The sequence below is a fragment of the Fringilla coelebs genome (assembly GCF_963513975.1).
Source record: "Fringilla coelebs genome assembly, chromosome: 5".
In the NCBI taxonomy this organism is placed as follows: Eukaryota; Metazoa; Chordata; class Aves; order Passeriformes; family Fringillidae; genus Fringilla; species Fringilla coelebs.
The window spans coordinates 45676511-45702937 of NC_140033.1; the positions used below are offsets into that span (position 1 = coordinate 45676511).

Here is a 26427-nt window from a genome sequence, read left to right on the forward strand (position 1 = left end):
CTTCTTTTCCCCCTAATAAGGACACACTCCTGCATGTTCTGTGTAAGGAAGCAGAGCTCAGGAGGTACATCCTGGCCATTTAGCCAGGTTCCTATGTGGACAGGGAGTAAATTCAGGACAGAAAAGCTACAAAAGTGCATCTTTTGACCACCAGTTTCTCTACTGAGGAAGCACAGGGATGGCCATGGGGCAGGAGCAGAGCTCCTGCAGAACAAGTGACCAGGGGTAGTGCTCCAAACCCTTCTGTGGCCCTGCTCAGCAGGTGGCTTCCCTCACCTGCAGGAAAGGGACAGCACTGGCAGATTAGGCAGGGTACATGAGGAGTAAAGTGAGTGCATCATTTTACAGTTTGCTTCCCTTTTGCACATTAAGTATGAAAAGCATAGAGAACTGCATTGTTTCTGTCTGTAAATAAAGGGCAGGAAAAGGGGAGCAATGATTACCTCTTGTTTTGGCTCAATTTGATAAAGAAATGAGAAATAATCTTCAACCAGGTTAATAAAACTTGTGTATGAGGCACTTAAGAGAGGGACCATGTGGAGACCATGTTTGTATCCATTGAATGCTCTATAAGTATAAACATCTTACTACCTACTACTGTTAAATTAGACAAAGAAGAATTGCCAAGATTGCTCTACATAGCTTTAGGATGTTCTAAACATGCAATAGAGCTGAGGTTAGGGGAATGCAGACATCCAGGATTTCTGCTGTTCCTGACAGACCACTGCCCCTGGAGGCCTTTCATGTACTTCCATGTGTCTTGTAGAGGGAGCAGCTACTAAGAAAAGTTTATACACTTAGACACACGGATATAGACTATTATGATGGATGGAGAAGTTATTATACATAGGCAAAATTTTCTTTTACAGCTATATCATTGGTGTTTTTTTAATATTCAGCAGAAGTGGCTCCTGGTTTCCTTTCCTTTTGTTTCTTACCAAGCTCCTCAGACTTTTAAACAGTACTACTGTTAGTATTCATAACCTATTTAGGCTGAGTTGTAGCAGGGTAGTCCCCAAAGCCCAGATCCATGAAGATGCTTAGAAGTGTAATCCCTATTACATATTCCCCATGCAATTTATGCAATTTCCTTTCCCCCTTTTTTTTTTTTTCTTTAGGAAAGAAACGCTTTTAAACAAGATTTAGAGAGCTAAATGCATTTATAAATCCACATCTAAAAACATCACCAAGAGGAAAGGGAGCTTCTCAGCTGACTGGCTCTAGCCAGATACTGAAATTCTGAGATTTAGGATGTGATGATGACAGCTAACATCAGGTAAAATAGGACCATCTCTAGGACCATCTTTGACCTAGAGAAGACTTGAAACCACAAGGCTCAAGTCGGGGTGGAAAAATATTAATTACTAATAGCCCTAAATCTGAGGAGTTGATGTGGAACAATTTATGGGTGATATATTGAGATTCAAGTCCTTCAGAAGCACCTAATACACTTTGCTAGCAGTACAGAAACGTTAATAAATTGCTGTGCAAGACCAACTATAATGTTTGATTTCAGTTTTAAAAATAGATATGATAGGATAAGGATTTTCTGGTTTGAATATTTAATTTGCAATTATAAGAAATAATCAAACATTTAAGCTTATGTATTTTTTATGACACAATATACGGATGGAGATATTTATCTCTCTGATGAAGTAGAAAGGCAAGAGATAATTTCTTCCTCATCTAACTTTACAGCTCATCAGACAGCTGTGCAATTTATCACATGGATTTTTCTGTACTGCCTGTGGTTTAGTATTCTAACCTCCCTATGACTTTAACCAGCACCTTTCCTCTCTTTGGCCTCAACTAACTTGAAAAAGAAGATCTTTTGCGCTACATTTTTCAGATAAATAATTTATAATCAGAAAATGGTCTCGAGGCAGGTGTCAGAGTGGTAAGGATTCAATCCTTTTGCAATGACAACTTTTAATAGCCTTAGAGACCAATACCTTGTGCTCTTGCAGCGTTTCCTAACCCCAAAAATGGGCAGAGACGCAGTTCTCAGTGCTCTGGAAAAGGTTGGATGCTTGATGTCGAATGAGCTAGAGAAGCAGACTACAGCTATTATTTTCTCTACACTTTTTTCTACAATTGCTGCACATTTTCCTATCTCATCCATTCTCTGAGAAGTGTATTTGACTCATATTAAAGGCACCTGGATGCAGAGATAGTCGCAGATAAGAAGTAACCTCAATAAATCTTCTATAAAAATCTAACACCTCCCTCGTCTTTTTATAAAAATGTCATGTTAAAAAGCTTCCATGCTAAAAGGAAGAAAAAGCCAAGAAGGCCTGGTTTTGAGTGGTTTGAATGCAGTTATTTTTAACAAGGAGCACATCTTATAACTTTTCACCTGTTAAGCCTTATGCCTGGTTATGGTAACGTGTATTAGTCACCATGACAACAGCAAATTGGAGCACACATGGATACAACAGCTCTGGCTGAAAAATTTATAAATTATATAATTTATAAAAATTTTAATTGCTCTGCAGACCAGTCGAATCCTCATTATTTTCTTGTTTTTTAATTCCTAGAGTAAGACAATCCTTTTAGCTCCTAAAATGTTTGGCTTTGAAATAATGGAAACAGGTTCACGGTGTACTTCAGATTTAAAGTACTTCTGATGCTCGGTGGCCAAAACGACCTCTCTCTAGCAGAGATGTTCCAAGGAGGCATGACAGAATGAGGAGAAATCTACAGCTGCTCTCGAATATTCTGCAGTATGGATCACCAGCTTTGCTCTCACGTGCACAGCGCTTGTGACTGCCACAGAGAAGTGACAAAAACTCAGGGCACCGTGAGTCCAACTCCCCCGAGGTGCCCCTGCACAGGCAGAGTGCAGCCTCAGCTGGGCAAAGCCTACAGACCGACACAGAGAGGGCAGCAGGACACACGGCGGGGCCAAACTGTGCAAACCCAGCTGTTCACACGGTTTCCCGCTTCGGAAGAGGGAGCGCACGGAAAGACGAGGAACAGAATCCAAATGTCCCCGGGCGAGCCAGCCGCTCGCTGGCGGTGCCCCCGTCCCGCTCGCACGCACACACGGAGCCGACACACGCCAACCACACGGCAGGACACACGGACGGACGGACGGACACACGGTCCCGCACGGGGCCCACGAGGTACGGACTGCTCCGTCATCTCAGCGACACGACACCCGAGATAACAGCACGGCAACAGACTGTACATCCACGGAGGGACAACACAGCCATTCATCGCTGTATCTTACATTATGAACCTGATGGATCGAGGAGAAAGGATATCCTGCATTCTGGTTGGTCCAGATCTCACAGACCGAAGACTGCTAATATAAACAGAAAACTGTATCTCATCTTGTAAATATTAATGCACTGCAACTGCCAAAAGGCAAGAATAATTAGGAATAGGCTTGCAATAACACTAAAGAAGGAAGTAAAGCAGTTGTAAAAAGTAATTCTGTTATTTATTTGCTGAGAAAATATTTTTGGACTGACAGAAAAGAAACATAGCGTATTCAGAGACTTTAGAAGAGGTTTCAGACTGTGAGTACAAGAAAACAATTTAGTCAGAAGTGCTCATGGTGTAGAGATAAAGTTATACAAGCATAAATAGAAACTGCCTAGAGCAGAAGAAATATTGGTTACTTTCAGTTTTTGGCAGTGAAGAAGTTTGAAGTCAACATCCCAAGTAAGTTTCGAGACTTAAATCTCTCTCAGTTGGAGACATTAACAGGGAGAAAGGAAGAGAAAAATCTGGCAACACGATCAACAGGAAAAATACATTTTCTTTATAACAATTACCAGAAATGAATGCATTGCAGTTTAGTGAAGCAGCTGCCCACCATCTCCTTCCAACAACAGTCCCTTTGCATACTAAGATACAGATGATATTACCTTTGGCATTGACCATGACCCCAGTGTGTAGATGAAAGGTTTCAGCCTACCCTCTACATTATCTTACAGAGAATCTGTAGTAGCAAAGCAAAGTAAGCATATTGTAGCACCTCTAGCAAAAGCAGCAGAACTAGGCAAGCACAGCATTCACCAGCATCTTTTATATACTTCTTTGTTTGGACAATCATCAATAAAGCATCTGTGGCACCTCAGCAAGAGCTAAGATAACATTTTACAGTAGCCAGGCAACTAAAACAAAGCATCAGACATAGGATCTGCCCACGCTATCTTCAGCAGGCAGCAACAAAAGGCAATAAACAGACATGAAGAATGCAACTGCAGCATCCAGAAGAGATAGCAATTAATATTTCAGTAATTTAACAACATCATGAACGTGCATCGCTGGTTTTTGTCAGCAGCAGCAGCAGCAGGAATTCAGCACTGATGCTCAAATCAACCCAAAGAAGAAAGTCTTCTTAAAATATGACTCTTGCTCTTACCTTTGTGGTCTGCACCCTGGCTGGTGACAGAACAAGTTACCACTTCTATATACTGTCAGGGAAGCCTGGCATCCTCTGGACTGACTACGGAGTGCTGCCAGACAGCCTGGTGGCTGTCTTATGTTGTTAATTGTCCCTTATTTCCTTCATCATCTGAAATGCATGAGCACACATCCCTTCCTCCAGCTTTAGTTATTTTAAAACTTTCACATATGTGGTTAATTCTGCCTGCCTCATCTTGTTTTTGAAGTTCTTTGCTTCTCTTTCCTGATGCGCAGGGCTCTAAATTTTGATAACATTAGCTAATTAAAACTTTAACTATTTTCCAGGCTTCTACCTCATCCCCTGAAATTTGCTACAAACTAGTCCTCCTCCATGTGATGAACACTGTCTCAGTGCAAGATCAACAGCAAAACACTGCTGCAGCTTCTTCTGCTGCGCCATCCTTAGGACACTGCAGTACTGGTTACCAATGACCTTTTTTGTATGTCAGGAAAACTGACTTCAGGACATTCTGGCCATACCCCATCGCTGTGATACCTGTATCTGTTTGCCTGAGGTGGGGAAATTCCTGAATAGGAATCCATGGCAGAAGGCTGTGCCTCTGCTTTGCAAGAGAAGAGCAAAGAGAAGGCATTTCCATGCTGGTGCAGCATGCCCAAACATCTGGTAGTCAAGGGAGTCAAGAAAACCGACGGCATTGCTGGTTGGACACACCGAGGCCACGAGAGCAGGAGGGGATGCAGCAGGATACTGCAGGCTGGCAGATGTTTTATTTCTCCCCAGAGCTGGCAAGGGGTTGCCACGATGCTGCCACATTGTGCAGCCACTTCTCAGCATCATGATATTCTTGAGATAAAAGTATGCTCTTAAATCCTGCCTCTCTCAAGGGTTTGCCCTTAGGGATTGGCATGACTCAGCCAGCTCAGTCCTTCATCTGCCCTGGTGCTAACTCAGGGACAGGGAACCCTGCAGCACCTGTGTGTCCAGGCTTCAAGTTGCTCCATTTAAAAAGAGGGAAGTGAATTAATCCTCTCTTACACATGTCAGTGGTACCCATCTGGCCCCTCCCTCCCCAGCCCATCCTTTCCCAAATGGAAGCACACAAGTTTTGGGTGCAAGTCTCTGCTTCAAGGACTGTTCAAGTGAACTTCCCCCAACAAAAAGATTTTCCTCCAGAATTATAGGTTTGAAGCATTTAGGCTTAAGTGAAACCATTTTTAAACACAATCAACAATACATCAAGCAGACCAGCAAGGACTGAGAATTTCCCACAACTCTACAAACACCCAGTCAGGACAGCAGTGCAAAACTCATTACTCAGTTTTTCTTTCATTAATGTTTGAATGACTAAGGTACTGAAACGTGGTGCAGATGGAACATTAATTTATGGATGGTAATGAATTCAAATTTAGAAATCAACCTTTTCCTTGCACCATTGTAGAAATATTTAGCATTTACTATACACATAGTTTATATCTTCAAAGTACTTAAAATTTTTAATGAATTATGAAATACCCAGGAGAAGTACCTAAAGTTGTATACCTCTGAGGTGGAGCGGAAGGAACCAAGGCAAGGAGAAAGGTTAAATGGCTATCTGAGGCTAAAAAATAGGCAGCAGAAAAAAGAATGTGAATTAGGTTTCAAACACTCACAACTTTCAGCTCCCAAAACATATGCTCTCAAAAAACCCTAAAGAATTCAATCTGTGCATACTCTTCCACCACAATAAACACAAATACACTTGGGCACCCAATACCACTGACACAGAGGTTCTGTGAAAGAGTTTAACAAAGAACATTTTCCTAAGTAATATGGCAAAGAAGAGCAAAACAATAGCATTATCTATTGCCTGATTAGTATCAAATATGCCATTATCTTAATAGTTCCCCAAAGAGAAATGCTTACGAGTAAGGTCACAGCAAGACTCTGCTATCACATCCTTTTTGTGGTGTCCCATGCATAAAAGGTTTCCCTGTCTAGTCACGGTGGAAAACAGCTCTGACAAGCAGCAGGGGCAAAGGAAGGGTGAAAAGAATTATCCAGGGAAAACTTTAGGCTTCCTCCTTATAGACTAGGCAAACATGGCTGGTAATCAGAAGGAAGAGTAACTATAAGACTGGTCATAGAAAACCTATGCTTTCTAAGGAGAGGAAAGTGGCAGAAAAGAATACCTGGACACCAGACACAGGAAGAGCAGGAGCCGGGTGGAAGGCAGTCCAGATGAAGTCATTACAGCTCAATGGGATTCACTCAATGGCATGTTAGGAGATGTTAAAGATTTACCTAAATTAGGAGCAATTATCCTTGAAAAGTCACAGAAGATACTAAAGGACCAAAGAAGGGCTAAAAGAGTATTTGAGATGGGAGAAAAGGACGGTTCAGAACGTTACAGCCAGCCTAACTGCAGGGACCAGAAAGTGACTAGAAAAGTTTAAAAATCCAGTCACCATCCCCTGGTTCTCACTCCTGGCCATCTGAAATAAACCCTCAGGAACATAAGTATGCATGTGTATATTTATATCTATGCATACATTACTGAGAATAACAAAGAAAAAGTGTAATGTTGCCTTCCATGTGCTACCAAGACAGTTTCTATGCGCCGAGAAAAATTCAAGATGTTCACAATGAGGTCCTTCAGTATGAATCATCTCAGATCAAATTTCCTTCCTGTGTTGGGAAACTGGCCAATTAAATCAGCAGCAGCAAGGAGAAGTACAGCAAGACTTGGACACTGTGTGTCTCCTGATGCAGCATGTTTCGAGAATGATTATTGGTATTTAAGCACAAATGGACTGAATGTGTTGAGGCAATCTGCAAGGACCTGCTCCATGCTGTGGCAGTGCTCTCTAAGGAGGATCCAGAAGTGAAGGACTTCTCAGAATGGGGTAAGAACTGAAAACAGGTCAGATGACCTACAGATCAGTCAGATGAAATTTAGTAGGATTACACAGAGAAATACAATAGCAAATAAATCAGCAAAGTGATTTAGGTTAGAGGAAGTCAAAAAAGACCTGAAAGTTTCAGAATACTTCAAATTAGATAGAGTAGTCTTTCAAAAGAATAAGGATATAAATCACAGGATAATTCATGTTGCAAGGAAGCTCAGGAAAGCTCCAATCCAACTGCAGCTCAAAGCAGGAGCAGCTGTGAGATGAGACCAGATTTCTCAGGGCTTCATCCTGTCAGGTCTTGAAAACCTCAAGGACAGATTCTGTGAACAACCTGTCCCCCTGCTTGCCTGTCCATATGGAGAGAAAGTTCCTCTGGCATCCAGAATCCTCTTTCAGTTTTAGTACCCAAAGCCACGTCTTCTGCAGCCAGCCCTGCTTGTTCAGACTCTCCTTGGAGGGCAACTGCTTCAGCTCTCAACCATCTCGGTGGCCCTTGGCTGAATTTCCTTCTCCCATATAAAAAACTTCAGGTATTTAATAAAAGTAAATGCTGCATTCCTGAATGCTCTCTGGGGAGAGCATGCCTTACGAAAAAAAAAAAAAAATCTTCAGAGTGAAATTTGAAATTTGTATTTCTGTTAGAGAAACAGAAGCTCAAAATATCACTTCTTATTAGAAGAATTACACTCTTTGCAGCAGTGTATTTCTTCTGCTGCTCCTGAAAATACTTTACATGAAAATTTCCAGACAACTGGGCCCCTAGGACTGGCTCTCTTGCAGGCAAGAAGTGGGTGATGGGTGAGCTCCTTCTCATTGACAATACCCTTTCTGCTGGCGCTGCCAGCTTCCAGTGTACCCCAGGGTACCTCAGTGTACCCAGTGTGTCCTCTCCTTGCAGAGAGGATACAAACTTCTGCACAAACACCAATGAAGTTTATCAGACTACAGCTATCTATCTTTCTGCAAAAAAAAACCCTCCAAACAACAAAAACACTCTTTCAGAAAAGCACCCCAAACTCTAAGCACAGCTTTTTTCCAGCAGATCAAAAATGTAAATGTTAAGTATTAAAATTTGGTTTTCATAAAATCTTCTCAATGTGGACCTTCTAGCTCACAAGACCAAGTGTGAAAAGCAGGAAATTAATAAAGAACATTTGTCCTTTTCCTGGTGTGGTATTTACACCTAAAGTTTGGATCATTAATACTGAATATAGAAGAGGCTTCCTTAATTCCATTTGCTGAAGCAGCTTGTATGTGAGGTATGATCCCCCTCACATGAATTCAGTTCTAAAATATCAGCTTCTTTAACATTCTTGAAAAAATATTCTCTCTCCATTCAGGCAGAAATTAAGAAGACTTCTTATAATGTCTTTATTGGTTTACTTGTCCATTGCCCAGAGAAGTGGTGGATAACCCACCCACGGATGTGTTCAAGGCCACGCTGGATGGGGCTTTGAGAAACCTGCTCTGAGCAGCGAGGTTGGAACTAGATGATCCAACTCCATGATGGTTCTGTGATTCCATGAAATACACAATTCTCAAGGGATCAATGGAAGAAAATGGGCTGAAATTTACAGGTCAAGATAGAGGCGTCTATGGTGTTTGCATCTGTGTGAATTACAAATACAACTGCCAGCAAAAGATGTAGCTAAGCATTTTTCTTTTGATGTTAAATTGAAGGTTGTCACAGGTCAGTCATCTTTCCATAATAAAAATATAAAGCACCTAAAATATCAAGCTCAGAGAATTTTGTTTGGATTTGACTTTTTTTTAGACAGTTATTTATCCTCCCAACACAAGCTATTTTATGCTTATAAAAAAGGAAATAAGTAGCCTAAGAAGTAACAAGAGAATGAATCTAGATGACCATATTTTTGTATTTATTGCTTCATAAATCAACTAGTAAAGAATTCTGTTATTTCATGACTAATATTAACTATTGATAAAAAAACCTTCTTCACTGCTTCTTAGATAATCTCATTTTACACAGCAGCATTCTCTTGGACATATTTTTCCTCATTCACAGTAACATTTAAATCCTTCAAAAGCAGAGGAGACGAGAAAACAAACACGAAACAAGTAAAAAAAAATAGTAATATTGTGGTTTAAAGTTACAAAACTAAAGATGACTTCTTTATTCTAGGCTCCTTCAAACTTTCTATATCATCTTACTCAACCTGCAACATCCCTGTATGTCAGTTTTCCTAGCTGAAAAATGGAAAATATGATTTTAAATCACAGCCCCACAGGAAATACAAATGCACTATCTGTGAAGTATTTGGAAGACATTGCTGAGTTGAAAGTATTACTTCAGAAAGAAGCAAAATTATTTCACAATTTTAATATAAACCTGCCTTTGTTAATTCAGTTTTTTGTTTTTATGATATTTCTCCTCTTCTGTAGGTAAAGAATCTGTTGTACTAAAGCCATTTAAATTATTGCCCCCTGCATATCAGTCCTAACCCAGCAATGAATTATTGTATCTAACAAAATAATGTTAAAAGGCAGAATCCAAACAATCAGGACAGATTTACTTCACACTTACTGTGCAGTCATCACAACAACCTTACATTGAAGCCATCTTGCATTTTAGGAAAAAAAAAAAATTAAAAATTAAAAAAATTAAAATAAAATAAGGTAAGAACCCTCTGACCATGCTCCTGAAGCACCCAGAAAGGCTTTCAAAATTAAGTCTGAGTTCAGCAACTCTGGGAATGAACAGCCCCACGAACAACTCCTGTCAGCCTTTGTGAATAAATTTTTCAACTCTCTCAGATCTTAAAAGATCTCTTCCTTCCATGACAGCCCTCTGGGGTGTCCCCATAGGGCCATGACTGGGTTCACCCTGCTAGGAAGCTGACTCTGACTCCCCCCTCCAGGCTGTTGCTGTCCCCAGAGATGCTCCTGCGCACTGCCCAGAGCACAGACCGCTCCCAGCTGGGCTGTGCCGCAGGTTCAGGCATGGTGTGACAGCATCAGGGGACACCTGCCCCAGCTCTCCTTCTGCAAGGAGTGCCACGGGCAGGGCTGTCTCCTGCACCTCCCTGCGTGCCTGCCATGGGAAAGGTGTTTTTGTTCCTCCCTCCTGGCTCAGGGCAGGGTGCAGAGCTCGGAGCACCACAGCCAGAGGTCTTATGGACCAGGGCGGCTAAAAGCACGGCGTGCCACCCACAAACAGCCAGTGCCTCGGGGCTGGCAGTCTGGAATATGCCTGCAGATGGTACCTACAGCTGCTCTCCTGCCTGGAGAATCACAAATCCTAAGGAGGTGATGTTTTGACTGATGTCTTTTAATGAACATGGCTGTGATTCCTTTCAACCCCCAAAGTTCTTCCCTGCACCTATTTCAGGGGTGAATGAGGAGCCCAATCCCTTCAATGGGACTCCTCCTCCTATCGATTTTGGCTCCAAAGTACTCAAGCTTTGCCTGCATGATTTCAGATCTATTTTAAAAGTTTAGGCAATCTTAAGAACAACCTCAGCTATTTTAAACTACGTTAATTTGATCATACTAACCTACAGTTTGCAGGCTCAAAATTCAACATCCACAGCTAATGATGACTCAGACTACTAATTTCTTCCTAGATTTTTTTTCTCCTTTTTCTTTGGAAAACAAACCATCTCACAACCTCCTGTATTACCATTTTGGCAGTTATGATTTATACAACCAGACATCACAGACTTTCGGAGCTGGATGATCAGTGGGGGAGTTGGATGACCAAACCTATTCCATGGGGGAATCTAAATTGGTTAGACTCATTGTTTATATTACAATTTTCCCCTTAGGGCACAAATAGTCTGCTAGGGAACTGTAAATGAAGGTACATGCTGGCCTTGAGACAAAACCACCCACATTAAGTAAATTTAAATCAGTGCTTCCTCCAGGAAACAAAGAGTTGTATTACTTACAAGCAGATTTGATTATGGTTTGGAGTACTGTTTAAACACATCTAGCACATCAAAGGAAAACAGATTTAAGCCGCTGTGCTCATTGTTTAAGAAATATTGGTTGATTGATGCAAAGATCAACATGATTGATGACTCCCTGTAACAGTTTAGTGGAAACACAGGCCATAGTAAAGATGGAAATATCCAGTTTTGTCAAAACATCTTCAGATTTTATATTGTAAATTAAGGATAAGATAGTCTCATTCTAACATTTTTAAATAAAATCAAGTTCATGAAAGCAATACAATAAATAAGTTCACAATACCATGCTGGCCTCTCTCTTCAAGGCCATAAAAACACCCACTAATCTCATCATCCAGAACATACCTAAAACTTCCAAAACACCCCAGCATCCATTTATGCACATTTGTGAACTATAGCATCCAGTACACATGCAGATTCATACAGCAGCATGCAAACAGCCTAGCAAAGAAAGGGTTAGGACAAAAGAACATTCTCAAAGCAATTCAAATAATCCCTCTAGATCATTCTGTATGTGAAAAGTATTGTAGCTGGGAAGCTGGACTGGTATCAGTTCAGAAATTGCTGCTGATCTGACACAAGCCAAAAGCACCAGCAAAGTGCAAGGAGAAAGTTGCTAGATGAAAGAAAAACCCAAAAAACCCCACAACACACAGAGCAGAAGGTTTATGTTCAGAATCAGTTGGATCTCCTTTACTTTGCAGAAACAATTATTTTACTTTTAATTTCAAAGAGGCTTTGGGGGAAAAGACTGAAGGAAATATAGTTCATTTTGGCAGAGCACACATTGCACAAAATAAATTTAAGAATCTATTTTTGGGCTAGAATGGTTGAAGAAATCCCTGATTAGCCTCTTAATGGGGTGAATCCAATTTATTGAGAATGATCACCAGAGGGAGTCATTGACTTTCCCATTAAAGTCAAAGGGAATTTTACATACATCAGGAATGCAGAATTTGGGGGCAGAGCTGAAAAAGACTTCAAACAGATTGGAGTTCAGGGAACAACACAAACCACGGTTTTATGGATTTAATCTGAATCCATTTTCCCCTTTGGAGTCCCAAAGGATGACAGCTATATTCAATGGTTAAAACTAGAGAGAAGGCACATCCATTCAGTGGGTACACACCCACAACAACAACAGAAAAAAACCCAACCAAAAAACCCCAAAAACCACAAGCAAAAAAAAAAAAAAAATACAACCCCAAAAACCAATCATTTACTCACCCACCCACCCAACCAAAACCCCCCAAAAAACCCATCAACAACAAAAAAAAATCCCTTAAGCACTTAATTGGTTGTATAGGAGTCTGGAGTGGTGTAAGTAATAACTGTTCAGTTTTCTCTTTGGACATGTAACATATCAGTCCTTCTGGAAATGCAGTATTTAACCACACAAAGAAAACCTCCAGGTGTCATTTATTAGAGTATGCCAAACCTCTTGGGAATATCAGTAAGACAAAGGAGTGGAGAAAGGAGAAAGAATTGTTAGCATAGGGGTGTTTTTTGTTTTGTTTTGTTTTATTATTTGTCTTCAATGCTAGTGACTAAAGAGGTAGCAAGTACAGGGATTTGTAGCAAAGTGATAAAATGAACTAATTAGACAAACCAGTGTATTCAGCCACAAGCAAGTGTGCATTTTATGCACAAACACCTAAATTTCATGACCTTCAAGAAATATTTTCATGTTAAGAACCTGTCTTTTCTTTGCTGGACTTCAGCTCAACCATATTCTTGCCACAAAAGCCCGGCAGACTTTGGTTTAAAAACAAGTTCATTCACTCAGCAACTTTCTCCTTAATTCTGTACAAGAAAATTTTACAGCAGACAATTAGATTAAAAAAGGGCAAGGCAACAGCCCCACCCAACCAAATGCAATTTCACTTCCTTAGAAATGTCCTCTGAACAAAAGGAATTCAATTTGTTTCTGTGTTCCCAGGTAATGGCAGCACCTTGCTTGTTTTCATTTAATTACTTCTAGTTCATGTAATTAGCTGACAGACTGCAGCCTTTTGTTCATTATAATACAGTTATTTGCATAGCTGTTTCCATTTTGAGGCTGAATTTTGGACAGAGGCTCTATTTTGGGTTGTGGCAGGCAGAGCCACTGCTGGGAAGCCTCATGCAGGGAAGCATGCAGCAACCTGGTCCTTCGTGGAATGAGTTGCTCCAGGAACTGCCCTGGCTGCCCATCTGCTTCTGACAGCAAATCAAAGTCTTGTTTCCAGCATGCAGCATCAGACCTGGCTGTCTTTCATCAGCATAGGTATCAATGAAAACCAGTTGAGCTCATTCTAAAGCATTTTCACCAACAGACTGTCCATGCATAATTTACTGTACTTTAGACTGAATATTAGAAAAAATTTTTTCACTGAATGGGGTGGTCAGGCATTGGAATGAGCTGTCCAGGGAAGTGGTTCAATCATCATCCCTGGAACTGTTCAAACAACATGTAGATGTGGCTCTTTGGGACATGGTTTAGTGGTGAACATGGCAGTGCTGAGTTCGGGGTTGGAGTTGAAGACCTTAAGGGTCTTTTCCATCCTACATGGTTCTATGGTTCTGTGGCATCACTCAGTATATGCTTAATTTAAAGTTATCAGTACTCTTTCAGTGGTTGGATGAAAAAAATTTAGACATGGAGGTTACCTTAAGCTTTCTTTCATGAACAGCTTGATTTAACACCCAGTTGAGTCTAGTGCTATTCAAATAATTTTTTCATAGTTAAATCTTATTTTTAAATAATCAAAATACATCCCCAGATCACAGTTTTGCAGAATGCTGACCCTTCCCATTAATAAATGCAGCAATCATCACCCTCCAAGTCCTCTGAGTTTCCAGCAGGGAACTGATGCAAGCTTACTTTTATCTACGTTGCTCAGAATTTCAGGAATCTGCACCTTATTATGGAAATGAGGGGCAGAGTCAGTGCTGGGGGAAGGCTGCACACTCTGGTGCACAGAAGCCCCCTCCATCTCAACCTCCATGCAGCTGAACTCCCTCAAACCTCTACCTCTGAGGAGAGATTGTACACCAACACATCAATTTATACTACTTGAAACACAGAGAGCTGGAACAGACAGCTTGGAAAAATTGTCACCCTTCATTGTTTACTACTCAGCCTTCATGTACAACCCACTGCTGTGCTCAGGATTAGTCCTGAAACCAAAAGCACAAGGCCCAGCCTTTGAATGCCACCGGTTTTAGTCCTACCTGTGCCATCTGCCTCTCCAGCTTTGACCGGGGAATATCATCAAAATAGTTTTCATTTCTTCTTCTCCTTGCATCGCCCTGCATGATAATGTGGGGAACGTCCAGGGAGCCACCAGTAGTGAAAGTGCTTTGGCTAAGTGATGGAGACAACTGAGGAGGAGTGTGGTTACCACTGGGTTCCTGGACAGAGAAAGAAAAATGCAGCATAAGAAGAACAGCATGTTGCTGACTTCAAATCACACATTTAAAAGAGCATTTGAATTTTTTACACTAAAAAAATTATGGAACAATTCCTGCAGGAGAGGTTATTGTGGATGAACTTTTGAGATTTGCTACCTGAAGTGCAGAGCCCACGTGGAAGGAAAAATAGTTCACTGATTACATGAACTAGCAGCAAATTTCCTCCCCAAAAGCTCCTTGTGTAATATATACTCTCTCCTAGAGATAAAACGGTGAGCTTCTTGCCAAGGCCCAAATAAAGCCATTATTTAGTATTGGCTATTTGTAAGATGAAATACATTCTCACCACTTCTGATCAGCTGCTCTGAGCAGTGGAAGTGATTTGAACACTAGCAACACCTCTGGCTGGAAAAAAGAAACGCATGCCCATTTACACAGTGTAGACATTTTGGTGCAGTTTTTGTAGGCTTTGCAGAACATCCATTTTAACTTGAAGTACCAGATATCAGACACAAGCTAAATACCAATTCCTGGAATGCATGAAAGCATCAGAGTACAAATATTTCACCCGGCTTTTCTCCTTACCTCTACTGGACTGTAGCCTTGTATCCGTCAGTGTGCAAATACCGCACAGCATTGATACAGAAGTGCTACCTAATAAATAAACAGGTCCTGCTGGGGACATTTCACCAGGATCTGCCACCACACTGCCCACAGCCAGACATGCTGTGTACCTTTGGAAAGGTCTGATGCATGTGACATCACTTGTTCAACCAGCTACAAGCACTGGTGTGCAGGTCCAGCGCCCCGCACTCTCTTGGAGCTCCATCAGCAGGAGCAGGGAGCTGCAGTGCACTGTCAGTCTGCACCAGTACCACCCTGTGTGAGCAGGAAAACACTCCACAGCAACGGGATGGGAAATGCTCCTCTCTCAGGATGCAGGGTACAGGGCAGAGCGTGCCCAGGAGCAGGTTTGCTCAGTGCAGACCCTCCCCAAGCCACCTGCTGCTGCAGTGCTCTATTTCAGTACTCAGCAACAAGAGGGGGCCTGAAGACAGTGGAGCAAGCAAAAAACCAGTGTGGAAGGTAAAAAAGTTCTGCCTTTTTATTTAAAGAGAGAATTAAAGTGGATGATTCATGCATTATTACACTGAAGCAAGCCCAGTTCTGAAAATCATCAAGGTACTTTACTCCATGCTGTTAAGAAACAAGATCTGGGGTAAGAAATCTGAGAGTTGTAATCTCTTCCAAATGGAAAGTTCAAGTCATAGTAATGCCTGATGTCAATATTTGAAGTGTAGGAGTCTATGTCACATTAGTCCTTGCAATCACAGTAATGGATTAGTATTTTTCATGTTGCCAACAAGAAAAATGTTAGGAAAATATAGCTCTTTAGTAATTTTTAATTAACTGGGATTTTAATTTTTTAAAAAAATTCTCTGGCTTTCCTATGATCTGAGACGAGCACTTGACATTTCCCAGGGCAAAGAAAAGAGCATTTTCCTCTTAGGAATAATCTTTTCCCTCCTTCACAAAAATCCACCTACATTTGGCCCAGTTAAAAGCTTCTGGAAAGCTGTATTCTGCACATGCTCAGAGGTTTGCTGAGGCATAACCTCTAAAACCCACCCTCCCTGGGCCTAAAAACGTGGTGCACACACACTTCTGCTCTGAAAGTAGCCTGAGTGCATGGGCACCAAACAGGATCCTCTTTAGTGAGTGCTCCCTGCTGCTTCAGCCAGGAGGGCAACCTCTCTCTGCTCAGAATCAGGATTCACCCACTGTTGCAGGGCCACCAGTGTATCACAGTGACAGATGAACACAGAGATTCCAGCCCTCATTGAGCTTTTCATACTTTATCAAACTAGACATGAGGAGGAAATTCACTCTGAGATCTATATTGGAAGGTTGCTGGCAAGGCAATACAGACAAGAACTACCGACCCAAGAAATAAAAGAATTACTGTGCCTCTGCATTATGGAACAGTATGTCATTGTACAGTTTTATGCTATTTTCTCAAAGTTGTCCTTCACAGCACAGATGGATCCTCAACTGCGCAGCGTGTTGTCATCTACTCAGCACCGTGTTATCATTAGTTACCATGTAGTCAGTATTTTATTCTTGCCTTGCTTCATGGCCCCAAACCTCTCTCCTAAACCCTTTTAAAATCCTGCTCTGAAGATAAGATGATTAATGTCGTCATAGTCATGATGCTCATAAGTGCTTTACAAATGTCAATCAATTAATTCTCACCACACCTGTGACTTCTGGCATTTCATAATCACTGCTTTATTGTGGGTGACCAGAGACACGCAGACAACAAAGGTTAGAAAGCACCAGTCACTGAATTACAACATCTCTTGCTCCATTTCCAAAGTGCTTGAGTTCCAGACTCCATGTCTGTTGATCTAATTTTCAGCACTGTGTACTCAGCACTTGTATAAATCAGACTCAAGGCTCCAATCAAATATGTAAATTGTCAGTAACATACAATTAGTGTCTGTTTAGGAGGCAATTAATTAATTAAATAACTTACCACAAATTATCCAAGTTTTTTGTGGCAAAACCAGGTGTAAGTCTATATTTCATAGGTGTAGCTACTCCTTTAATCATGAGCCCATCTCCCATTCTTTCTTCAGTCCTCTTCCTCACTCCATACCCACCTTTTCACCTCCTTAAACAAAGCTGCAGACCAGGCATGGACACCCTTGCAGTGCTGCCATGGCTCAGCACCAGGCTGCTGCTGCTCACCAGGTACTCACTTCGTCTTTCTGCCTGGCTGTGAATGCAAGGACACATGACCTGCAGGGATGTCTGATCACACATTTCACTCTCAAAATCTGCCTCATCCCCTCTCAGACCTGCTGCTCAGGTACACCTGGAACCACAGAGGGAAGGGAGCTTAAGAGATCCTTTCCCAAGCTGCCTGAACACACTTCATGTCCCACAGATGTCTAAGCTGGAACCAGGAATTCTCTCCAGTGAACTAATTCTTGTGTTAAAATATCATTACTATTGCAACACTTCTTCTACAAATTTTCTGCCAAAATTGCTGGTCCTTCAGTTTAAATTCTGGCCTCCAGTGCTGACTGGGTGAGGAAGGGCTCTCATGAAGACCATGGAAACTGTAATTAAAGATTACCCAAGGAAAAGATGCACTTAAGAAAAGAAAGCAAGGCTGCAGAGGTAACCCGAGATCCAGCAATTTCTATACTTTTGTGTATAGAAAAGTATATTTGTATAGTGTCTGCGGGTATATATATATGCAATATATATATGTATATATAGCATATATCTATTTGAATAATTTGAAATCAAAATAGTGTTTCCTTAGTACGCAGTAACACACAACAGGGAATAACATATGCTGTGGATATTTTAAAGATTTTAGGGACTTTTTGCTTTTTATCAATATTTAACCTTCTACTTTGAAATATTTTAAAAGCTAATACAAAAACAGTCCAGAAAAATGAAGCATTAGCATTGCTTAGCTTGAGCTTGGGAACTTAAAAGTCGACTTTAAATAACAAACTACCTTTTCTACTGATGTTGAGCAGCCTGATCTAGTTGAAAGTGCTCCTGCCCATAGCAAAGAGAGTTGAAACTCGATGATCTTTAAGGTCCCTTCCAATCCAAACTGTTCAGTGATTTTATATAAATCAATCTTACAGCAGCAGCAGACAGTTTATTTAAGCCAATTTTCAAGTTACAAATTATTGCAGACTACAAACTAAACACTATGTCTTTGCTTCATGTGAAATGGCATAGTAGCAGTTGATGGGAAAGAAAAACTTCATTCCAAAAGCATGTCCTCCTCTTTAGGATTCTCTGTGAAGACTCCAATTCCAAGAGGTGATAAATGACATTTAGCACTGGCCCGCATCAGTAACTCTAGCTGTGCAGCAGCAAACTACTTTTTATCATTTTGACTACAGATGGAGGACATCCAGTTTTCTCTTCCATATTAACTGAGAATATACAGTCCTGACCAAGAATGTGGACTGTGGAAACCTTCCTGCTTGCTGAGTAGGAATTAATTATCCAGTCCAGAGTATTAAAGGCATTCAGCAAAAAAGTCTGCCTTTTTATCTATTTCTGTTTCCTTGGAGTGTTTTAACACCTGCCATGCATCAGGAATCATTCACAAAATACATAAAAATAAAATACAAGAAAAACATCCACACATTTGTGCAATGTGCCTTAGAGCACATTACAGATTTGTCAGACCTTTTTAAATATGGCATTGGGAATAGCTTGAATTAAGGGCTTGGATCTAAAATGTCTGTATGGGGCATCTGAGAATAAGCAGGGTGAAAACAGGCTGGTCACAGAAATTTTAAATACACTTAAAAATAAGCCCTCATTCTGTCTTTCTGTATTTCTTTTTACACCAGGAAATTTAACTTGGGAGCACAGACACTCTCTGACATTTTGAAATTTAATCCCCAACAAGATTCCTGTCAGAAATGCAGCCCCATGAAAATAATGGGATCCAATCAAATGCGAAAGGTGTGACCTAAAATATCAAAATAAAAATGTTGCTGTGAACTCTGTTGGAGAGAACCCAGTAGGAAGTGGCCATCAGAGCACAACTTGGTAAGAGTAGCAGACAACAAGTAAGTGAAGGCATTGGATTGGAGAAACTGAGTGAAGGTGGTGTAATGAGAGGAGATTAAATGTGGTCAAGTGTGGAAGAACCCCAGGGACATTGCAATAAGGTTTCTGAAAGAGGGAATACAAATGAAAATTAAAAACATGATGAAACTTTTGATATACAGAGACACCTTAATGGCATTTTTATCTCAACACTTTCAAGGTGTTCTCCTTAAAGAAAGCTTAAAGCATATGTCTGAAAAGAAAGTGCAAACATTTGAAAACATGAAAGGAAAATGGTAACTCTCCTGCAGTACTGATCGGCTGGGCTGGGAATCCTGTGGGCAAATGAAGACATGAATCTTTTACATCCCTGCTCCTGAGCTAGTTTCCTTGGCAAAGATAAGCTGATACTTCTAAGATTCTACTCATCTCATCCTAAGGCAGACATCTGAAACAGGTCACAGGGATCACCCTGTGAAAACGTCAATATATCTCTGCTGGCCATACGGGGAGGTGTGACAGAGCAGGTCAGCCCAAGATGCCCATAAAGTCCAACCCTGAGGGGAGGTAAGTTGAGTCCCACTCAAAGCAGCCATTGTTTCCACGTGAACCTTAGGAAACCCTTGCTGACTTGTCAAGAAATGCAAACAAATGTTCATGGGGACTCACCCTGAGGGTTATTGACCGAGGTGGTTTCTGAGGAGGATCTTCGTGAAGCCTGTCTCCCAAAGATGCCAGAACACGCTTCCGGTGGCCAATCAAGCTAATTTTTAAGACCTGAAATAATATCAAAAATATAATATCATTAAAAGAGCACATGGCAACCATTACATGAACATTCATTCAGATTGAAGCCATTTTCTCTTTAAACCTTTGAACAAGTTAGTCCTCTAGACAGGCTGAGCAGACAGGGAACTGTGCAAGGCAAACAATCAGCAGAGAAAATGAGAGGTGAGATCAGAGGAAAAACACTGTAAAATGAAGGAAAAAACTAGAGCATGTAGAGGTGCAAAAAACTGAAAAAAACCAGACTCAAACATGAGCAAAGAGGAAACAAAAATGAAATGAGGAGAAGGCAGAAGAGCAGCAAAAAAAAAAGGGAAGGGGATGAGAAGACTGGAGAAGGAAATGTAAAGGTGCATGCAAACAGTGAGTGATGAGGATTAAAGTGATTCATGGGATGGATGAGGAAAAGAGTGAGAAACAGCCAGCGAATGCTTCTAGGAGGCAAGAAGGGAAAAAAGGAATTGTACGATGAGCAAATGTTACAACTTCAAAATTTATTCACCATGCCTTTAACAGTGTTGCTAGGAAAGGGCTAAAACTGCAAGATTTGGCAGAGGAGGAGGGAATGGTTTCTCTCAAAGTGACCTTGCAGCTGGGAATGCTAAAATTGTTGGTGTGGGAAATCTCCATTTATTATGCCGAATGTTGTTCATCCTCTGCCTGTTTTGAGAAGTGGAAGCCCTGTGGAGAGATAACACGCTCTCACAGACATGGGGGAAGCCTTGTGTTATAGAGAGGCAAGAGCTCTCTCCTCCCCTCCTGCCAGCCAGAATGGAGCCATGTCCCTGTCCCTGTCACCTGGTGCAGTTAGCGAGGTAATGAAATAAATTCATCCTTTGCATCTCGGCTGTGGTTTGTGGGTTGCCCATGGTTACCAGTTATGTGTAGACTCACATACACAGGTAATCTCCAAATATCTCATGCAGATTTTATTATTATGTAGAATCATCCTTGTGTAAAAAACACTGGGTGGACAAACTTTTACCCTGGAGTTGTATTACTTTTTTTATCAGACATAAAATCTCTGTAGCACAGAAACGGCTCCATCAGTGGATACGTTCACACACCTCATGTTTGTCCAAACTCCCAGAACACTGCCAAAAAGTTGTCCCAAATTTACAGCAACTACTCCTCATTTGTATTTCTCTGTGTCCTTGCCTCCTACAAAACCACCACTGCTCTCAGGAAAAGAGAGAGAGGGAGAAAAGAGGGAGGAAAAGAGGGAGAGCAGAAGCAGTGAGTTGGAAATTTTAAGTGTTAGTGGGAAAAATCCCATATTTCAATGGTATTCTTTAATGGCTACAATGGCTGCAGTGTAGAGTGTATAGCAGCACTAATTGTAGCAGCAAAGTCTCTGCTTTGCAAACAGCAGTGTCCTTACATAACTCCTCCAGACTGTACATGTGGTTTCATACTCCAGAGCTGCCTCCATTCCCTCTCAGAAAACAGTACTTCCCACTATATTTAGGACCACCGTGTGTCAACACCCTTCAGCTGAGAGGAAGTTCTCACTCAACCTAGAAAAAGTAATAGTCCCCAAAAAACCTGGAAATGCTGCATCTTAAATGAACAACTACCTCAGCTTAAGCGGCAGCACCAAGAGCTGCAATTCACGAGAGCAAACAAAACCCAAACCCCAGCAACTCCCCTGCTACACCTCTCAGATGCAGTATCCCAAAATATGGTACAGCAACATGCTGTCATTGTTCCAGTATCCATGCCTACCCATCCATTATCCTGCCCATGCACGTGCACACGCGCCCATCCACGTTTCCTCTGTGAGATGTCTCTGTGCTATCTGATACTGCTGAACATCAACAGCCTCTTTGCTGCCCACATCTCCAGAGTGATGGGCTATGACATGGAGCAGCCTTCCTCTGAGAGGCAGCTCCCAGGGCTGCTGCAGACCCTGCAGCTCAGCAGCGGACACAAGCTGCGGTCCCGCAAACCACCCTGCTACGTGCTCTCCTCTCAGTCTGAATCTAGAGAGGCACGAGCGAAGCTGAGATAATGCAGCACACAGAGAAATGCCTGAGGCATGCAGGAGACTTAGTTATGTATTCAGTTTACAGCGAGTGTTAAACAGAAGGGTGCACAGTTTATCTCTGTATTTAACTATGTGAAACACGTGAATGAACCACAGCTGCTTTCAGCATTACTCAAGTAATGCACTTCAGTGAACTTGCTTTTTTCATAATGCTTCCCCATCAACAAGATCGTTTATCCAGAGATTTTTAAGCCAAGCTAAAGTTCTTTGGGTTGTTTCAAGGTCCTCAGCGCTCTGCCTGCCTTATTAGCTATATCAAACCACAAAAAGCCATTTTCTTTGACTTCACAGAGCTGTTGAACAGCAGGAAAGAACAAGACGTGTCTTGAGGGACTACACACATAAGAGATCAGCAGACAGGTCTCCATGACTAAATTATTTCAAAAACTGTTCTCAATTTGAAAGTAATACAGACCTTTAAACGCCATAGGCACTGCTAAGCTTACTCCACATTTTGTTTTTCTATTACAATGGTGGTCGCCCCAAATGTGAATGGGAGGGAGTTAATGATGCAACCTACAGAAACACGGTCCCCAGGCAACAGGCAGCTGCATCCCAGTCTCATCTGGAGCACATACTCCCTTAACTGGAGACAGATGCATTCTTCTGGAAATCACTCCCTAGCAATTTTCTTACTTGGAAAGCCTGTTTCTCAATGTAAAATACTGTTTTCTGAAACACTTCTATATTTGAGTTATGAGGGTTTAACAAACACCCTGAAACTCTGGAAACTCGTCCTGCAACGGATTAGCCTTGACAGTATTTATCAAAAATGTCAAATATCACAAATATAGGTCAACGGTGTGGAATGGTACAGCTGCCTAAAGCAGTACCATAGAAATATGTTACTGTTGAAAGTCTTGCACTTAAATAGCTTTCCTGGTATATAATTTCTATAAATCAGGTTACAGTGAACACTGAACTAACACTGAATAAGGACAGTCAATACAGTGCACCTAAGTGTCATGCACTGAGGCATTTTGCCAAATGGATTGTAGCCCACTTACTACACAACAGTGAAATGAGTTTTGCAGTGTGGCTGCAGGAATCAGCAACAACACGTTGTCAAACTGTTCAGAGTAGCTCAAGGCTGTCCACAGTATGTTATTTCATCACTGGGACAAAAGGGAAAAAAAAATAGCATGTACATGGCATGCTTCTTTCCACACTGACAGCAGGATACCAGAGACAAGAATGATATCACTCCATTTCATGTATTTGATGTTGCAATACAATTAAAAGAGAATGGGGCCAGTCATTCATCCAAAGCACCGACACCACATGCACAAAAATTTAATCTTATTTTTACTTCTGTACTCTGCAATGATTAGCATACAAAATGAAATTCCACTAGGAAATGTAAGAAATCCACAAATATAGCCAATGTAACACTTTGCATTTAGATCTCTGGCTTAGTTGACAGATGTTTCAAAAGATAGACGTAGCCCAATAACTCCCTGATGACTGTGTATGTGCAAATGCTGGAATTAACAAGTTATTCCACCTAAAAATGAGCTTTACTTCTGCAACATTCTTCTGCCTGATCTTTTCTCTAATTGAATAATAATATTCAATACTGTATGATTCTACCTTTTTTTTTTTCTTCCCAGAACATTACAAAGAGTACTGAAATTCAAGACATTAATTCTCCTTCTTTTGGAATAATCTGAAAAATTTTTGTATGGACTAAAATTAGGATCATAATAGCACAAGAGGTCTGGACTAAATGTGTAGCTGCAACTGGACACCAGGAACCACCTACAAAATATAAAGAGGGATCAGAACAGTGCTAGCGATTCTCCTCTAGCAGTGTCAGACACCAGAATTCAAGAAAAAAATGGTAAATGCAAGCCAAAAAAGTGGGATCTTCCTATTTCTGCAAGAAAACAGCTCAAAACACTTGTTAAAATCAATATTATTAGCCATTTTACTGGTCATATTGGAATAAACTCCAAGCTATCTGGAATTACAGATGAAGGGGTACATTTGACTATTACCCCTCTTCTGCCACAATGCTGCCCCACAGGGCTAATCCTAAAACGTGGCAGGGCCCAGAATAGCCAGAAAGTGACCCCAGATCAACTGTAGAGCTCACCTGGCCAACAGGATTGAAAATTACAAAAGGATTAAACATACTTGTACAAATTTTCAGCATCAATTTTACAGACCCTAACCACAGAACTGTGGTCAATGTTAACAGTTCAAACAAACAAGAAACAAAACCCACCAAACAAACAAAAAAGGTTAAAAAAACCTCTATATTCTGCATGCTGACCGAGATTACTTGGTGTAAAAATTGGTTTATTTTGAAAATTAAATAGGCCCAAGTCAGCTATGATACTTAAACTCAAAGAGGGCAGGTTTAGATTGGATATTGAAAAGAAATTCTTTACAGTGAGGATAGTGAGGCACTGGGACAGGCTGCCCAGAGGAGCTGGGGATGTCCCATCCCTGGAAGCGCTCAAGGCCAGGCTGGATGGGGCTCTGACCCACCTGATCTAGTGGCAAGGTGGCATGCCCACGGCAGGGGCATGGAACTGGGTGCTCTGCAAGGTCCCCTCCAACCCAAACCACTCTGTGATTCCACAAATGCCCAGGGGCTTTAGCAGCACCAAATCCAGTCAAATCATGTCAGACTTCTATTGCATTTTTCACACTTGATGCTCTTTCTCAGCACATGGCAACAGAGGAGCACCAAAGCATCCTCCTGCTGGTCAGAGGCTTGCTGCAACTCCTCTGGTGTCCACAACTGCAGGGGAAGCAAGTGTTTATTATGCCTAGGAAGACACCTGTAAGAGACTTATTATTTCATATCAGAATGATTTCATATCATAAGGATACGAAATATGGGTCACAATCCTCTGGAATTAATTACCCAGCTGGAAACAGATGTCAGTTGTCTTGATGACAGCATTTCACAAAGGCCAATGGCTGTCCTGTAAGTCCCATTTCCAGATGTTATCACGAGGAACCGATGTTTGTTTGGTGCCCTATTACTCAAATAAATAATTGAGATGCAGGTTTCCATTTAAGGGCATTGAGAAAGCAAAGGCCAAGAGTCTCCTCCAAGTAAACTTGACATTGCCACCTCAGGTCAGACTGAGGCAGGTGAGAATTCATTATTTTTTGTAGGAGTTCTCAGGACAGACTTAGTCCTGACTTGGCCAACCAAGCCATTTTTGTTATTAAAGGGCTTTCCAAATTGGCTAACAGAAAATACTAGGTGCTAGTATTTTGGGTCCACTAAAGATAAAAATAGTAACAGTAATTTTGTGATTGTAATCAATAAACATTAATATTTCAGTGAAAAAAATCTATTTAATATTTCCTGTTAAAAAACCCAGGAAAATGCAGTGAAATAAAACCTGAAAGTGACACCTGGCCACTTTGACTCCTGAGGATGTGTCTCAGGCTACATGCCAGACTGTTTTTTAAAAACAATTTTTCAATTAAAAAGTTAAATGCATGGCCTCTTAAGAAATAAGTTACAGTTCAAGCATTTTACAAGTCTCAGATGTAATGATGAACATTACATTTGTGCATTTTTGTCACATTAGTCTCAACCCCCCATAAATCAGAAATCCTAAAGATCTGTTATACATACAAACACCAAGATTGCTACAGCAATGATTACCTATTCTAAGAGACAAGGCTGAAAATATTATTTATGTGAAAAATGGCAAGCACTAAGCAGGTCTGTACATAAAGGAAAACATTCAATTCTCACAGGAAGTAAGTAGAAAAAATATTAAACAATTTGAAAGGTGGAACACAATCCCAAATGTGTGCTAGAAGAAAGACTGTTCCCTCCACTGAGGACTTGCATTTTCACCTGTGTGTTGAGCTAATGATAGATCCAGTTACTGGTTCAGATCAGATCTGAAGAATGTGTGGTCACAGAGACCAGGGGTCCTTACTCCTTGAGGTCTTCAGTGTTAATCATAGAGCACTACAGGAAAGCAATTGCAATACCAAAATGTTATCCCACAATATTTTGCAGGATTACTTACACAGCAGATAAATTATAATTAAAGTTACTGGTACTACAACACATTTCATAATGAGCTAATAATTTATTTATCTATTTTTAATAGGCAATTATCAGCAAAGCACATTAATCTGTACACAAGCATGAAGTACAGCTCATGTAATGAGAAATAAGAGATGAAATAAAAATATCTTGAAAATTTTAATAGCTCTAAAATGGATCCTTTTTTTCTGATTTTGATCTATTTTTATTGCTGACTTATTTAATCCCAATCAAAAGGAAAAAAAAAAACCCCTAAACATTCAAGCCCATTTAAAGAATGGGACATTTTTCTACCAAGTAAGTGGCTTTTTAAAAAAACCTTCTAATAACATAGAGTAGCAAGAGTTTTTACAATATCAGAAGAAGCAAACAGCCTG

The 26427-nt window shown here is 40.9% G+C and overlaps 1 protein-coding gene across 6 annotated transcripts in view; it reads right to left on the reverse strand.

Annotated features, from left to right (window-relative positions):
• The window catches only part of ANKS1B (ankyrin repeat and sterile alpha motif domain containing 1B), a gene marked incomplete at both ends in the record, with an annotated part of 409595 nt that overhangs the window by 27538 nt on the left and 355630 nt on the right, over positions 1 to 26427 (reverse strand). For 3 of the 6 annotated variants that reach the window (XM_084206425.1, XM_084206424.1, XM_084206423.1), the window contains 3 exons: positions 3233 to 3307; positions 14412 to 14591; positions 19857 to 19964. In XM_084206425.1, coding sequence (XP_084062551.1) covers positions 3233 to 3307; positions 14412 to 14591; positions 19857 to 19964 — 363 coding nt within the window. The remainder of the gene's footprint in view (positions 1 to 3232; positions 3308 to 14411; positions 14592 to 19856; positions 19965 to 26427) is intronic. The other 3 variants (XM_084206426.1, XM_084206427.1, XM_084206428.1) reach the window with 3 other exon arrangements.